Source organism: Acomys russatus, chromosome 11, assembly GCF_903995435.1.
Source record: "Acomys russatus chromosome 11, mAcoRus1.1, whole genome shotgun sequence".
Lineage (NCBI taxonomy): Eukaryota > Metazoa > Chordata > Mammalia > Rodentia > Muridae > Acomys > Acomys russatus.
Genome location: NC_067147.1, coordinates 19,329,397 through 19,347,126, shown reverse-complemented (window position 1 = coordinate 19,347,126; position 17,730 = coordinate 19,329,397). Strand labels below are relative to the sequence as shown.

At 40.8% G+C, this 17,730-nt stretch overlaps 1 protein-coding gene across 1 annotated transcript; it reads right to left on the bottom strand.

The window, feature by feature from the left end:
- Positions 1-1,553: 1,553 nt before the first annotated feature.
- LOC127195522 (glutathione S-transferase-like) lies at positions 1,554-15,348 on the bottom strand. Its single transcript, XM_051152957.1, has 6 exons — positions 15,252-15,348; positions 10,369-10,420; positions 8,668-8,800; positions 6,338-6,479; positions 3,633-3,764; positions 1,554-1,958 (listed from the first exon to the last, which is right to left on the bottom strand). The coding sequence occupies exons 1-6, from the start codon at positions 15,336-15,338 to the stop codon at positions 1,788-1,790; spliced, it is 717 nt and encodes a 238-aa protein (XP_051008914.1). The 5' UTR covers positions 15,339-15,348; the 3' UTR covers positions 1,554-1,787.
- Between the last annotated feature and the right edge of the window lie 2,382 nt (positions 15,349-17,730).

Here is a 17,730-nt window from a genome sequence, read left to right as displayed (position 1 = left end):
AATTATGTATGAGACTCAATTATATTGATATGTGTTCTAAGAAAACTTTCTCCATCCCGTCTTCTCCCTCCCTCCCTCCCTCCCTCCCTCCCTCCCCCCCCCCCTGCTTCTTGGCTACTATCAGCTGGGAAGCCTCCTGGGTCCCATGTTCCCACCATGCAGATACCCTGTCTCAGCTCAGGGCTGAAGCAATAGAGCTCTCCAACCTTGAGCTGAACTCTCTGAAGCTCTGAAACCAAGCCAAAGGAATTAAGCCCGCCCCTTACTTCCTCCAGGTTCCACTTAACCTCCCCTAACAGCGCCACCAGCTGGGGACCAAGTGTACACACACACACACACACACACACACACACATGCACACGCTCACGCACATGCACACAAGTCTCTGGGGAAAGTGTCTCCTTCCCACAGCTAGTTATCAGTTAGTTTCCTGCTACTGTTTCAATGCTGTGGACTCATCCCAGGGCCTTGCACATGCCAGGCAAAGCCCTCTGCCACTGAGCTGCAGCCACAGCCCTGATCCTGTGATTCTGTCCATGAAATTAAATATATATTACCAAATAAAAGATAGAGAAACTGTTTCTGATTCCTCCTGGAAACCACCCTTGTGTGTTGAAAGCCCTAACATTGCCTTCCTTTGGTACACAATTTCATTTTTCACCAGTTATTTCAAAGAAGTACACAAAGCCTGTGCACAAATACTATGACTGTTTTTCTAATAGAAAATATAATAAGCTTATAATAGAAAATATAATAATCTGAAATACTAAATCTGCCTAGAAATTCACCACGAAAGAAACATAAATATTTTATCTATATAATAGAATATTGAGCAGGCATTTGCATATCATGCTTTTAGTTGGTGTCACTGTAAATTAATAATGTCATAATAAAATATAAAAACAGGATCAAAACCTACCAACTATAGCTTGATCCAGTATATAAAGATGTCTGTGGCAAAAACCAAGCTAAGACAGAAATACTTCAAGTGTCAGCAGTATATTGCTGTGGGTTATGGCCTCCTGGGCAGTTTCGTGGTCTTTTGTTGCTGTAGCCTTTTCTAGTGTGGCTCTCTGCTTATCTAGTGTGGTGATTTTTATTTGTGGGGAGGGGTTGCCAAGACAACTTCATAGCTATGTCCCTGCCCTGAGATGATCATTGATGCTGGGGAGGACCAAAAGTGGGGGTTAGTGACAAAGAGAGGACCCAGTTCCTGATACTGTAATCAATACTGCCACTGAATGACTTCTCCATAGTGTGTGTGTAGTGTGTGTGTGTGTGTGTGTGTGTGTGTGTGTGTTATTGCTGAGTTTTGTTTTATAATCTTTGAGGGTGAGCAAGTGGCTCAGCCAGCAAGGCTGCTAAATCTGATTACCTGAGTTCCATCTCTAAAGCCTACAGGATATGAGGAGAGAATCTATGCCTGTCAGTCATTCTCTGACCTCTCCACACACGTGCCACAGCAAGCACAGGGATGCACACACACGTACACACACACACACACACACACACACACACACACACACACACTCACTCACTACATACACGTTTATTCTAGCACTGTATAGAAGCTGGCGGACTCTTGCGTGGGTTCTCTGGAGTCATTCTTGGAAGCATGTCTTATTTCAAACAGGAGTAGGCTTTTCTAGCTTATTGTAAGTTTTCAGTAGTTTATTTCCTCATATTTATTATTTCTTTACTAACATGCTTCAGGGCGTTTTTCTGGTCATTGATCCAAACACACTGTGAAGTGTCAATCGAGTAGCCTTGACCTCTGTGTCTGCATCTTAATACTCAGCTACTATTGTGCTCATGTTCTTAAGAAACATGCCTCGTTCAAATTTGAATATGTCCTTCACAGTCTTGATGGATTCCTCATCCAGCGCAAGTTTCCTCTGGCTTCCAGGTTGGAGGAATCTGTTAATTGTAGGGATTTGGCTGCTTCTGACCTTGAAGTCCTAAAATGTAAAAGGCCACAATCCATGAAAAAAGAATGCAGCAAAGTAAATACAAAGGAGGCGTGTCCCTACAAATGAGAGGGAAACATGGGAATTTGTATTCCCTGGAGAGGTGGTATGTTGGCTAAGAGAGCTTCTCAGTCTTCCAGAGGACCTGAGCTCAGCTAGCACCATCAGGCTCCTCACAATCCCCTTAACTCCTGCTCAAAGGGATGTGATACCCTCTCCTGACCTCTTCCAGGACGTGTGTGTGTGTGTGTGTGTGTGTGTGTGTGTGTGTGTGTGTGTGTGTTTGAGTATGTGTGTGAATGTGTATGTTTGAATGTGTGTGTGGCAGTGTGTATGTGCGACTCCGTGTATGTGCAAATTTTGAAAGAAACAAATAATAAAATGTGCATTCCACACTGTGGGACAGAGGAGAATAATGGAAATACCCTACATGATATATTATTGCCACGTGGTGCTGACCTTGAAAGAAGCAAGTTGCAATGTTTCATGAGCAACAAAATATTCATAAGCTATAACCAACTGATCTAATCTTAAAAAATATATCCTAATGTCTTAAATGTGTGACAGCCCATACCCACAATGCTGTTGATGATGTATTATATATAAAAGCAAATATCAGAGCATCACAGTAAGGGCCAAGTAAGGGGAGTCCTTATTTTCTTAGACAATCGGCATTTTTCATGTAATATGATCTTTGAAAACAACTTTAGGTGGCTGCATAAAGTTATACAATGGATGCAGTCTCATTTGTGTAGCCATGTCTCAGGTATTAGATGCTTCTGGATTTCACTACTTTTAAAAAAAGCACAATAAATGGATCAGTATATGATCAGCAAAATTTCCAGGAATACAAAATAGGCAACATTGAAAAAAAGTGAAGTTAACCAAATAGCAATTCTAAATAAGTTTATAGTGTAGTGTGTTTTGAATTTATAAAGTTTGAGGGTTCAGTTGTATAATCAGATAAAGTCTGAATCCCAGTCCTTGCACCAAGTCACAATATAGACATTTCCTAACCCTTCACGTTGAGGATGAATAATGAAGGAGTAAAAGTGTGTTTGGTTCTTGGTACAATAAGAGGCATACGATAAGCATCATCAGTGGTCACTGTTGTTGTTAAGTAATGGCTATGTCATATCCTATTGTCTTAATTGCCCAACCCACCCCCAGAGAACAAAGCAAATCTTTGTCTATTCTTGAGAAAGGGATCTTGCTATGTAGCTTGGGCTGTCTTTGAACTAAAGATCCTCCTGCCTCAGCCTTCTTCAGAGCTACAACTACAGCTTAGAAAGCAGCTTTATTAAGGTTCTGCCACATCCCAGGCCAAGCCCTAGAGATTCAATTCCTGCAGGAAGCCTCCCTTGGATCTCTGAGATGGTCCAGGTGACACTTACTTGCTTTCTCATTGTTTTAACTTAGCACATTATATGGAAGGTACCTGCCTGTTTTCTGGACTAGATGCATTAAGTGGCGGCATCTTTATATTTCTATCAGAGGTTGCAGGATAAGGATGAAAGTGAGTTCTTAAACGATGAAGGACGACCAAGTGAAGGAATAAAAAGTAGCATACATCCATTCCCTCTGAAGTCCCCATGAGCTGTTAGACAACATTACCTGTGGCAGAGAGAAGCTCGAGCGAACATCGGGCTTGCATTTCAGCATTACCTGTAGCAGAGGGAAGCCTGAGAGGACACTGGGTTCACATTCTTCAGCCATTAAGATGACTTCAAGGAGCTGTACATCAGCCCAGCTCAGCCGATTGCCCACAAGAAAATCTTGTCCGTGGTCTCTTAGGGCCTGCATGGTGGGTTGGGACGGAGGAGGCAGAAGGTGAGAACCACTCTCGACATAGAAATTAAAGTATTAAAGCACTCTTAGTTTGTGAGATCTTTAAGAAGTTAAAGCTTGTTGCTAATCTGTTCTTTGCCGCAAGCCAGCAGCATGAGCTTAAACCCCACCCTGCGTCTCTGAGGCTTTCCGCTTAGTTTGAACCATTTAAGTCAGGAAACACTCTTTATTCACCCTTCTTTGCTTCCTTTCCATCTCCTTGCACCTGCCCTGCGAGTTACACAGCACCCTAGCCTGGTGGCTCTTCTTGGTATGCAGTGATACTCTGTCCTCACCCCATCTCGGACAGTTACCGTAGGTATACAGGGAGAATCTCCTCATGGGGAGACATGAATTTCTTTTCTTCGCAAGTGTTCCTCTAATACGGTTGTAAATTATATGTCAGGTTAAAATTGACTGAATACAAAAAATGAAAATATGGAATAGATCTCACTAATATATATTCTATCCTAAAAGTTTATGCTCTTTATTATAGACTTGGACATGTGGTCAATATTTATAGAGTTGTGAATGCAAGTTTTGACTCTTATCAATTATATGCCATTGGTCACATTATTCTCAGTTATGACTTTCTCATCTATAAGGGGAGTGATAATAACACCTCTTTCTTGTAATTACTGAGTATTAAAAGGTAGTGCTTGCAAAATGCATATGGCTTTATCTTTGGCCCTCAGTTGAGATGAGTCATCACTGTTGTTGGTGTTGATAGAAATGTTAATATCGTTACTGCTTTTAACCCTGAGAGAAGCCTCTGTGTCTCATGGCAATATAGGGGAAAAGTCTGACAGAGCAGTGTTTGAGGATATAGCCTTGTGTCCATAAAGCCCTGGGTTTTATCCCCATGACTGGCACGAAAAGACAGATTGACAGAGATAGTGGTATTAAACATCTATGCTATTGACTCTACTTTTAAAACTAGAAGACTAAATATCTTAAATTATGTGCTAACTACAGATGAGTATATGTCAAATGCCTTTGAAAGAAAATCTGTATAGAGACAGTCTGCAGTATATAGTATTTATAATTTTATATATTTTGGATCAAAAAGACTGATAACTTACTAAATGTCATTAAGAGAAAACCATAGCTTAAGAAGGTTGGGTACCTGTAATTCATGACAAATGCACAGTAATAAATAATATGCATGACTTGGTATGTTCATGATCAATACATTTAAATGTATGTACTAATCACTCAAGGCAAAGCTTGTCATCCAACTCAGAAAAGATAACAAAGCCAGTGATGCTAGTAAGTTTGGGAAAATGCATCTATTTTTTTTTTTAAAGCAAGAATCAACTTTTCATCATCCTTCTCCGACACCTGTACTCATGATAACAAATGCACCTGGAAGAAAAAGCACTTGTCACTGAAGAACCACCCAGCCCTGGAGTTAGGACGGCCGCTTTAAATGTGTGTGCGAGGCACAGAGTTCTCAGGAACCATTTTGCAGAGGTGAGCAATGTGAAACAAAACACACTGTTACTTTTTAAGTCGCCATGACTCCCAGAGGCCTGCTAACCTTATGGACTCCGTGAGGCTCTGGTGCTGACCAGAGCATTTGAGAAAGATGTTGGTCCTCACTCCCCTCTGTGGGATGTCCTGGGGGATCCTGTTTACAAGGCATTATTTTACATAAGAGTGAAAGTCTATCAGCACCAGAACCACAAACAGACTGGAGTTATGCTTAAAATCCTTGAAAACAAGATAGATTCAGGAAGGACTTCAATAGGGGCTGGAGAGATGGTTCAAAAGTTAAGAGGGTTTCTTTGCTTCCTTTTGTTTGTTGGTATTTTGTTTTGTTTTTTGAGACAGGTTTTCTCTGTGTAGCCTTGGTTGTCCTGGACTCACTTGGTAGACCAGGCTGGCGTCAAACTCACAGAGATCGGCCTGCCTCTGCCTCCCAAGTGCTGGGATTAAAGGCGTGTACCATCACGCCTAGCTGAGAGGGCTTTTTCTTGGAGACTGGAGTTGGTATCCCAACACACACACAATAATTGGGGCACCGCCCAACACCCGGAAGCCCAGCTTTAACAGGGATAGACACAGAATAGCACTGAGGCTTGCTGGCTTCCAGCCTAACTGTGAAAACACATGTTCTAGGTTTAGGGATAACACTTTGCCTTAAAGGAGTAAGTGCAGAGTGACAGAGGATGATACCTGATGTGTCCTTTTCTGGCCTCTGTGTGCATGCACAGGTGTATTAATCTGCACACTCACACAGACACACACACACACACACACACACACACATGTGTACACACAAAAATGAAGAACGGAAAGGAAGGAAGGGAGGGAGGGAAGGGGGAGAGAGGGAGGGAGGAATGAAGGGAGGGAAAGGGGAGAGGAAAAACCTTAGTGGAAGGAAGGAAATAAGGTTTGTTTCAGACAAGTAAAAAAAGAGTGTCAAGTTTTCACAGAGGGTTTAAAATCTTTTATCCACCAAAGAAATTCTGTTTTCAATTTCGTTTGATGTTTTTTTCTCTTTGATGCAAGCCACGCGACAGGCCACGTTCAATGCTCACCTTCTCATAAACAGGAAAGAATCTCACTGTGGCTCGTTGGAGGATGTACTCAAGATTCATCTCCTTCTCTTCCGGCAGGGAGAGTGGAAAGTACATTATCATGTCACTCAGGTCCCTCAAGCCTTCTACGTACATATCAATCCTAGAGAAAAGATGAGCATCAACCACCATTACAAGGAAGAACATTTTGTGGACCAGAGACACATTTTACACAGTATCTCCATTTCATCTGCCTGGTTATCAGGGTTCCCACGGGATCCTGCTCCATGAACTCCAGTCAAGTATTTATACCAGCAAGTGGTACCCTGAGGGTATTAATAAAGCTCAGGCTGAAACCAGGTACAATGGTACAAGCCTGGAATCCCAGTGCTTGGTGGTGGGGGGTGGGGGTGGGGTGATCCTGGGCTGTGTAGCAAAACTCTGCCCCCTCTAGATTAATCTAGGAAATAAAAATTACAGCCCAAAGTGTGTGAGCAAATTACATGTATGGTTGTACTAATTATTCAACACCACTACAAATAAAATGCAATGTGTTCACAGGAAGTATAAAGTAACAATAAAGTAATACATTGAGTAAATATAGTGTTTGTGGTATTTGTTTAAATATGGTATACATCTGCTTCATGCGGGAGAAGAGGTATCAAGGGACCTCTGTCCTGTCCAAAACCTCTCCATAAGGATCCAAGATTCTCAACTGCTCAGAGCAGCATGTTAAAGGGTACAGACTTCACTCCACAAGCCCCTACTTCCTGCTCCCTACAACTTTCCTGGAACGAATGGGAAAAGTGGGCATCAAGACACAGTGAAGAGCCTTTTGGGGTCACATTATATGTCTCTGTCCTGATCAAAGACAAATCTCTGCTCTTTTTGAACCACGGGTCCTGAAGCTTCACCCTGAGACAGCACTGAGCGTCTTGAAGATGCTGTAAAGTCTTGCTGCTTCTGCCTTAGATTGCAAAGGGCCTCAGAGACTCTGGAACAAGCGAGGATATGACGTCCTGTAGCTTCCAGCAGGTCGTCATTTTACATTGCTTTAAGGGAAACTAGCTTCGGTGTAAGAACCCCACAGTGAGAATCACAGGATTTGAGGACGCCTCATCCAGCCACGTGGAAAGAGAAAGAAATGTCCGGTCCTGCCCACGTGTTCACATTGCCCAGCCCAGGGCCCAGACATAAGAGCACCATTGCATGAGACGTTCTCAGGACTACCCAGCTGAGGAATTAGCTCACAGGACTGAGAGAGCGACTCTTCTGTACTAGGTTTCCAAGAGTTCCACTCAAAGTGTTAGGGCCATTGTGGGATTATATAGGTATGAGTTGAAAATATAGCTGGGTGTGGTGGCCCACACCTGTAATCCCACCAAGGCTACACAGAGAAACTCTCTCGAAAAACTAATAATAATAATAATAATAATAATAATAATAATAATAATAATAAAATTGGTTACTGTTATAGAATACAGGTGAATCAGCTCATTTTGTGAAAAAACAGGTAAACAAAGGACGTACAATTAATGTACTTTTTTAAATTGGAAACTATACCTCCATATATGAGATAGTAAATGAGGGGAAGCCATTTTTAATATAATTACTCTAAATACTAAGTATGGACAAAAATGATAGCATTGAGCACCAACAGCTACTAATATAAAAAATATGGATGCACGGTTTCTACTTCATAGAGGAACAGCCATAATAGTCTGGCATAACACCTCAAGTCTGACAATCTCTCCAAATGCAGCCAGCAATTCACAAAACTACAAAGACAGAGGTCGGGCTGCCAATCATCAAAGGCCTACAGCATGCCCAAAACATTTAGATTGTGTCTAGGAAGCTGGGGTTTGGGGGCAGCTGGTGTAGAACAGCGGAAACCTGATGCGGCGGTTTCCTACAATGACTTCCAGTCTTGGGTTTACAGGGTTAGGTGAGCCCCTCTTTCTAAAAAATGTGTGAGTCAGAGAGTTCTTGTGCTCTATTCTTGTGTCCCATTCCCACATGGTAGAGGCAAGCATAGATTCATGAGAAAATACCTAACTCCATCTATTAATGAAAGCCAAAATCACAACTAGGAAAAAAACATAGTAGTTACCCAAATTAGTCACTGCTAAGGTAAATGCTGTGGAGTGGGGTCTATAATGACAGTCTTTCTCTTTAGAACTGGACATAGCAGAATCTTCCAGTCAAGAGTAGGCTTTCTATCAGTCTATTAATAGCTATACCATGATTCTGACTTCTAAGGCCTTTAAATGTTAGTGTTCTGGTTTGGGGTGGTTTTGTTTTGTTTTGGTTTGGTTTGGGCTCTTGCTCTAAGTAACAAAGGGTCTTTGTACCAGGCTTGTTCTTCCAGGTTCCTTCCATACAAGTCATACTTCGTAGCTATGTATCTTAAGATGGCTCTGGTTTGCACCAAATTCATTCCATCGATTTCAACCATGGGCACTTGGTCATACATCAGTGCCCCACCTTAAAATACACAAAGGGAAACTAGATTATTTATTGGTCTTCAGAGTAGTAACTCCATTTCCTTTCATTCTACAGGCTCTAAGAAATAGGACCATATAATCCATTTATCAATGTATATGTTAGAAACTACGAGAAGAAATATGTGTGCACTTATCTACAAATTGTATAGAATACAAAACATATATGATACTTTGGATAAGCGTTTAGCTATCTTAGGACATTTGGATGCATGTGGATACAAAGCATTCCTTTGGACCAGCTTTCTCCTTTTCTACATCCTTGGTGTCTTTTCCTAAGGCCGTGCCCCTCATTTAGACACCTGTTACCTTTGAACTCTGACAGCACCCTTCGTTGTAATTCTGAGTCCAGGCAGGCCTTCTTACCCACCCCTCCTCCCCATCTGCTTGCTTCCTGAAGCCACGTGCCATGGTTGACATCTTTCTATCACTCACCGTTGCTTGTCAGAGAACACCCATAAATAATGACCCTCACTTTGAATTCAAAGTCTTTCTTGAAATTTGCTCTTTATATATCTTCTACAGGTGAGCACCCATCTGGATGACAGTTATTTGGGTCTTATTTCTTCAACTTTCCCAAGACGCTTTGTAGAAAAACAAACCAATGAAGAAAAAGCAACTAGATAAGGAATGCAAGATAGCAATGATTCTTTGATTAGAAAGAATACCACCTCCCAGCACTCAGGAAGCAGAAGCAGGCGATCGCTGTGAGTTCGAGGCCAGCCTGGTCTACAAAGTGAGTCCAGGACAGCCAAGGCTACACAGAGAAACATTGTCTCAAAAAAACAAAAACAAAAACAAAACAAAAAAACAAAAAAAACAAAAACAAAAAAAGCAAGAAAGAAAGAAAAAGAAAAAAGAAAGAAAGAATACTGTCTCTGTCTCTCTCTGTCTCTGTCACTCACTCACTCGTTCACTCTCTCTCCTCTATCTCATAAGGGCAACAGTGAGGCTTGCCCTACACTTTTCCATTTATAATCCTTAAAGTTGCATGAGTTGGGCTAGTCGCCAAACCACACAACGTACTTTAGCAGAGAGAATTTAATATAAAGAAGTTAGCTGTGTGTGGTGCCTTGCATCTGTAATTGCAGCACTCAGGAGATGAAGGTAGGAAGAATGGATGTCCAAGGTCACACACGGCTACATAATCAGTTCATGTAGCCTTCCTTGGTTATGTGAGACACTGTCTCAAAAAGCCAAAAAATTCATCTTAAAATAATAAACAAATAAGCCTATATACTGGAAAGCTGCAAAGTACCAACAGGGCAGTACCATGGAGCAATTACAGAAGCTTTCATCTCAAGTTGTAGGCAGAAATGGTGAGAGCCATAATTATCACAATTTAAAAAGTTAGTGGTGGCCGCCTCCTACTCACAAGATTCAGGTGCTGCCTTCCTTACATAGAAACAGGATCCTGGTAGTTACTGTCCAGCATTCCCACTGCTCTCTTGGAACACTGGAGCAGCGAGAGCAGAAAGGACCTTTCACAGTAGCAGATGACCATCTCTGATCTCAGGCAACACTAGAAGTAAGAGAAAGGTTTCCTCTCACCTTGGATTAACTTCTCAAATTCTTCACGAGTTTCAAAAAGTTCTTCTTCAAACTAAGGAATGGGAAAAAGAACGTAAGAATATGGTGCTTTTAGTTGATGGCATCGGAAAGTTAAATAGGATTAAAAGCTTAAGCCTCCTGTTAGGCCAAGATTTCAAGCACACCACAACCTTGCCTCAGCATTTCTGAATACTGGGACCGTGCTAAATTCCAGTATGAGGTCATTTTCATTTCTGATTTCTGAAGACAAGTGTGACCTGAACTCTGAAATTCAACAGCTATATTACAGATTATGAGGAATTATACCATCTTTTATTTTAAAAAAAAAATCTGCCCTCTTATTCTCTAAAAATAGTAACAATACTTTTACACAAGTTATAGAATGCATTATAAAAATCTATACTTAAAATATTTATTGTGGTTTTAGTAGGTAAGTATTGAGTTCACTCTATCTGCTATGTATGCTTTATAAAATTTCATATTCTAAAGAAAGAATGCACAAAAATAAGGTTTAAAATTATTATTAAAGTATTATTAACATCTCTCTCACTCTCTTACAGACATCACTCCATATCTCTTTAATCATCTGTAACTCTATCATTATCCAACTGAGAATAAGAAGAAAAAGATACAAATGACATAAAAAAAAGGGGTCATTTACATGAATCGTTCCCAAAGACACACAAGAATGGGTTGGGAATACAGATGAAAGTGTAAAACTATAAAGGCTGAACTGATGGCACAGATTTATGCTCAGTGATACGATGGTCCTGCTGGGCTTTTGGCTTTGTTGTTAATATTCCTTATTAGAGAAACAAAGTATAAATTTTTATAATTATAAATATATACAATTATAAATCATTTTCTCTACTGTCTGGGGGGGGGGGGGAAGGCTAATTAGTGGCAAATGTGGGGACTCCTCATATGTTCCCAGATCAAAAAGTAGAATAAGAAACACTGGCATTTAACTGGCTTCATTATTTTTTGTTCAGTCTCGAACCCCACTCCACATTTGGTCCTACTCCCTCACTTAACGTTCTCCAGGGACATTATGACAACCAGACTCCCAGGTTTGCCGCATTAATGCCCTAGGTATGTTTCTTCCCCAAACTTTCATTTGTTTCCCTACATTGTCAAATCTTACATTCTTTGTCACTGTTGAACTGGGTTAATGCAGCAAGCAATAACCATGCCACCACCTTGATATATGCAGCTTTGGAATTCCCTGTACCAAAAAATACTTGGTCCATTATTTTAAAATTCAGCCTTCCTCATATTGTCGGGACATGCCTCAAATACAGCCACATTCACTACCAGGAACAAGTAGGGCTTTCTAAATAAGACTCCAGTAGCATTCAGAGAAAAGACCTAAATCAGCAAATGGGATTACATAAAATAAAAAAGGCTTCTGTAAATCAAAACAAATGGTAAGCAAGTGAAGAGGCAGCCCACAGAATGGGAGATCATCTTTTCCAGATATTCACCTGGCAGATGATTACTATCTAGGGTATATAAAGAACTAAAAAAATTGAACATCAAATAAATAAATAACCCCATTAAAGATGCACTCAATAACTGAATAGCGAGTTCTGAAAAGAAGAAATAGAAATAGCTAATAAATACTTTTTTTTTTAATGTTCACTATCCTTAGATACCAGGGAAATGCAAATTAGGACTCCTTTAAAATCCCATGTCAGAATTATCATTATCAGAAATAGAAATGGCAAAAATGCTGGCATGGATATAGTGAAAGCATAACTCTCATTGATTGTTGGTGGGGGTGTAAAGCCTCTTTGTAAACCAACCTGGACTGTTCTCAAAAATTTTAAATTAGAACTGCCACATGACCCAGCTATACTACTCCTGGGCATACAGACAAAGGCTTTATATCCTACTACACAGATACGTCCATATTCATTTATGTAATTATTGCCATAGAGTAAGAAGGGGGTAATGGGTTTCTTCAAAGTAGTTAAGAAATCAAATTAACCTAATATCTGTTAAAAGAAACATAGATAAGGAAAATGTGGTGCATATATACAATTGGATATTACTTAGCTGTAAAAAAAAAATGAAATTGTGAAATTTGTAGCTCAGTGAATAAAACTGAAAAAAAATAATATACTGAGTGTGGTAACTTGGGCCCAGAATGACAAAACACTGCACGTTTCCTTTTCTGTACAGACCCTACTAGCTTCACATCTCTTGTTTTGAGTGTTTAGCTTAGAGGACAGATGGAAGCTAGGAAACTACAAAGGGACCATTAGGGCTGACTCCTTAAGAGAGGTAGGATAGTAGACGGCAGGCAAAACAAAAGGAGAAAGGGAGGGTACTCAGGGTGGAAAGAGTTAAGGAAAAAGACCTACTAGAGCATGAAGAAAGACGGTCGGGGAGGGCGCTAACCCAAAGGAAGGATATATGACAAGCCGACCCAATGACAAATATAATTGGAGAGAGAGTACAATCATGTGATACATAAAAAGGGAGGGGAGTACAGGGGGTTGAAGGATTAAGTGCTGGTGGAGGCATGCGGTTGAGGAAGGTGAATAGGTAATGGGCTAACCAAAACTAAGAATACAAGAGAAAACCTTGTGGAGATCTACTAATAATAAGCTAGCTTCAAAATATAACTGTAAGAGAGTAAATAGAATTTTCATGGAGTTACCTTCCGTTGGCGGGGCAATGCCGCCAAAAAGTCATGGGTTCTTAAAGGAAAATCACAGTCCAAGACATGGGACACCTCTCTGCAGGTTATTGGCCGAGAGGCCCCAGAGGTCTCTAAAACAACACAGGCTATCCATAACTACATGACAAAATCCATTGCTGAAGATACGGCACACTTTGTTTACAGAGTATACAGAATGCTATCTCAGCCCCACTGGTAAACTTCTTCCCCGTTGGCTAGCTTTCATAGTACCAGAATATGGCATGGAGCCTTCTGGGAGAAGAAAAGACAACAGTAGTCTTGCCCAGTGATAGATTCTGCATGCTATATTACAAATCTGTCAGGCAAGACATTCCATAGTCCAATAGTAGCATGTTATGGAGGTAACTAACTGCATTCTGGTTGTATTTGAGGCTTGCTCCACAGGAATGAATCTCATGCCTGGGAGTGCGATCCTGGTCAAAAGCATGTGTATAGGAAAATCATAGGCCCTGGTGTAGAACCTGATGTTATTTTGCTAAATGTTCATGTCATTAATTTCCCTTTGAAAATATGTGTTTATACACATATACTCTGGACCTCTCTCAACCTTCGTCAGAGAGGCCTCTTTTTGCAGTTGACATCAGTCAATAGAGCGATGAACAAATAGTCAAAGTGCTGAGGATAAGATACTGAGTGCTCTGCCCTAAATGGGACATTTTTATCATCCCTACCACCATCAAGGCTCAGGGAACATCACAGATGAGGAGGTAGAAAGAATATAAGGCCCAGAAGATGGGGAAATGCTGCGAAATGGTGTCTTCTGGATATTACATCACTGTCACACTCCTGAACCAACAGCAGCTGTGGTTACCTGCATAAGCCCCACACAGGATCAAACCGGTCAAAACTCCAGCATAGACTCGGAAAGTGTTCTCCAGGCCCTGTCCTTTACTGAGGAGCTACAGCAATTGATAGCTACTGGTGGAAAGAGAATTATTCTTTTTAGAAGGTTTAGCCACTGGTAGGTTTCCCGTGGAACACAACCACGCATATATAGGTAGCACTAACTGGAGTTAGTGGGTTACCAAAAAGAAAAATATGGATAATGAGGTGGAGGAAGAGAAAGAGAAAAAGAAAAATGAAGACATGAAATTACAAAGAAGAAGGAATGCTTAAGGGGATGCTGGGGTGGGTATGATCATTTTTCTTTGCATACACATATGAAATTCTTTAGAATAATAAAATATTATTCATTCTTAAAAAGAGAGAGAGGAGGATGAAGACCAGTTTGGGGTTACATCATGAGTCCCAGGCCAGCCTGAGCTACTAGAGAAACCCAGTCTCAGATAGACAGACAGACAGACAGACAGACAGATAAATTAAAAACAGAATTTTAAGTAATTTTAAATTTTATCAAAGTGTATAACAGTTACAATTTTAGTAGCAAGTGGTTTGATCTTACACCAAGCTCTTCTGTTGCTTGGTTTTTGAGAAACTGTCTTATGCAGGCTCGGCTGGCTTTGAACTTGTGATGTAAGAGAAGATGACATTAAACTCTTGATCCCCTTGCCTCCACATCCTAATTTCAGAGTTTACAGGGATGTACTGCTAAACCTGGTTCCTGTGAGACATTCTACACTTTTAAACAAACTGTTAGGAGGCCAGCAAAGCAGTTCAGTGCTGAAAGGTGCTTGCTTCTGAGCCTAAGTAGCAAGATTCGATCTCCAGGACCCACATGGTGGAAAAAGGAAGCCAACTACCACAAGCTGTCCTCTGGCCTCCAGATATGTTTGCCACATGTACCCTTCCATGCACACAAATAATGATAAAAGTAAAAAAATAATTAAGTGTTCATTTCTCGATGCTCTTGAGACAAATGTGATTAGATGATGGTCTCACTGTGCTGCTAAGAACAAACTGAGAGAAGCTTGAAGCCAACTGAGATCCCTTCCTTCTCATACTTTCTTCTTTCCTTCCCTCCTTCTTACCTCTCCTTATTAGTTATTATAGAGCACTATTTATACTATCTTGGATGAGCATAATATCCATAATTCATCACCTGTTTAAAAAAAAAAAAAAAAAAAAAAACTAACTCACTGGCAGCCCAGCATTTAAAGAGTATTTGTCAAGAGCAACTTTTTCTTTGGAAAGAGTATAAAGCTTTCTATGACTTTTAACCAAGTAAGTGCTCAACAAAAGACATGCAAACCAAAATAACAACTCCAGGGCATCTTACCTCTACCCCAGCTGCCGCCAAGAGCCACCGGATGGACTCCATTCTGCCTCTTCCATTGAAGTAGTGAAGCACGGGCTTCCCAGTCATGCTAAAAGATTCCTGACAAATGAGGGAGGGAGGGAGGAAGAGAGAAAGAGGGAGAGAGAGAGAGAGAGAGAGAGAGAGAGAGAGAGAGAGAGAGAGAGAGAATATGACCCACAGAAAGACAAGAGTCTTGGAGAATGAGTTTACAGAGCAGAAGCAGAAGGCTCAGAAAGCTTTGACTAGAATTTTGACCCCCTAAACCAAGCTGCTCCTCTGCCCCAAAACTGCCCGTGCCCTGTTTCCCTCTACCAATGAAGTCTATCTCCATAGGCAGATTCCCAAATGCCTTCCCAAAACCTAAGCAAATAACTGATAAAAAGAAGAGGAAGACAAGTCTACACAAGCCAACAGATGGAAAGAATTCAAGAGCAAGACAGATATGCCTCTCTTCCCCCAGCAGGTGGTTCTGATCAAGCGCTCTGATCATCTCTCTCTCTCTCTCTCTCTCTCTCTCTCTCTCTCTCTCTCTCTCTCTCTCTCTCTCTCTCTCTCTCTCTCCCTCCTTCCCTTTTTATGTCTCCTCCCTTCCACAAAGGCAAGCCTAGACTCAAGAGACAGTGTGAACAAGAGGGTAGGATTTTTGGTGTTTTTTGCTTTCTGAATTATTCCTGACAGTTTAATCATGGTGTTCTCTGACACCTACAGCAGTTTTAGTGTTTTGTGGGGATTTTAATAATAAAAAAATACAGTTAAGCCAAGGGTTGCTTTTTTATACTTTTTCCTAGGAAAGCAAAATTTTCTTTCAGAGACCTAAGCCATGTTCATTTTAAGAAGTTGAAATAATACAAAAATCTAGGCAGCAAAACCCCATGTCCAGGTCCCAACATAAACTGTGTTGGGCTATGTTGGGCTTGGGCAGGCGATAGATCCTGGGTATCAATGCTACCTTGAGGTATCTGGACAGAGAGTGCCAGAAATCTAGGGGGGCTGCAGAGGGAGGGTAGTGTCTTTATGAGAAAGATAGTCTTCATGATATAGGTGGGAACTGATTTGTTTTACAGCATATTAACTGGCTCGCCTTCAAATCCCAAATCTCCACACATGAAAAGACCAGTGAAACAAACGTAGAGAAAAAGATAGCTTGTGAAAATCACTATTCTGAAATTCAGAATTAAAATATAGTAATAAAACAAGAGGTGTTGCACCCTAATGAATTATTCAATCCTACTGCTTCAGATTTTAATTACCTAAGGGGTTTAAGGTTCAGGATACAGACCAGTGTCTTTATCAGCAAAGTGGTCACATCAATATCATAGGTTACCGAGAATTGCAATCTTCGGTCATATAACTACATCTTTAAAACTAAGACAACGAGCTGGAGCTCCAAAGACTCAACCTGTCTTTCCTTTCTGCCTTTTTCTACTATTTTCTTTCCATAACCATTGGCAACTCTAAACATTCTACATTAGAGCTGCAGCAAGTGAACAGACACTGGGGTAAGTTTCTTGACCAAATCCAAAGCTTTAAAACAAGGAACTGACCAACTCCTCGGGAACATGCGACTGCTAAGGGGGCAGGGGAAGGAGAATAGGACCATGATGGAATTTTCCTACTCCTATGGAAGTTATGGAGAGTAAAAGAAGTAAGGTATCTCCTCAGAGATGTTTATGATTATGATAGAACAACCGATTGAATTTGTATTTCTTTGTTGGGTCGCACTCACTATGTAGCCCTGACTGGCCCAGAACTCATTATGTAGACCAGGCTGGTCTCCAATTTACAGAGATCTGTCTCTCATGTGTGCATTTCTTCCTTATTTAAATGAAGGACTCTTCTAATACTTTATTTTTATTTAATTTCTTTTCATACAATGTATTTTGATCATATTCTTTTCCTTCTCCCAACATCTCCAGAATCCCTGCAACCTCCCTACTCTACCAAATTAATGTGCTTCACCTCTCAAAAAAATAGTAACAAGAAAAACAACAAAAACCAAAATGAGGATCAAAACAGACAAACAAGCTAAAAAATAAAAATCAGTAACACACAAAAAAAAATCAATCGAACAAACAAATAAACAAAACAAAACAAACAAACAAACAAACCCATGGAGTCCATTCTGTGTTAGCCAACTGCTCCAGAGCATGGGGTCTGCCCCGGAGTGTGGGTGATACACCCATTGACACTCCATTAAAGAAAACTGGCTTTCCTTTTTCCAGCAGGCATCGAATACAAATAGGTTCTTGGTTGGGGGTGGCACTTTAGATCTACTCCTTGGTGCTGAGCTTTTCTTTGGTTTGACTCTGTGAGGGTCTTGTGCATGCTGTCACCCTCTCTGTGAGTTCATATATGTATTGGTCCTTTTGGTTTGGAAGAGGCTCCTTCTTTGGAGCCACTGGCCACCTCTGACTCTTCTGTTCTTGCTGCCTTCTCTTTCACATAGATCTCTGAGCTT

Excerpts from the sequence above, each read along its gene's own strand:
- LOC127195522 (XM_051152957.1), bottom strand. The coding sequence starts at position 15,338 with ATGACTGGGAAGCCCGTGCTTCACTACTTCAATGGAAGAGGCAGAATG. Across the intron at positions 6,480-8,667 it reads AACCTGGAAGAACAAGCCTG|GATTGATATGTACGTAGAAG; the intron begins GTACAAAGACCC and ends TCTTTTCTCTAG. Across the intron at positions 1,959-3,632 it reads CAGGCTTCCCTCTGCTACAG|GACTTCAAGGTCAGAAGCAG; the intron begins GTAATGCTGAAA and ends TTTACATTTTAG.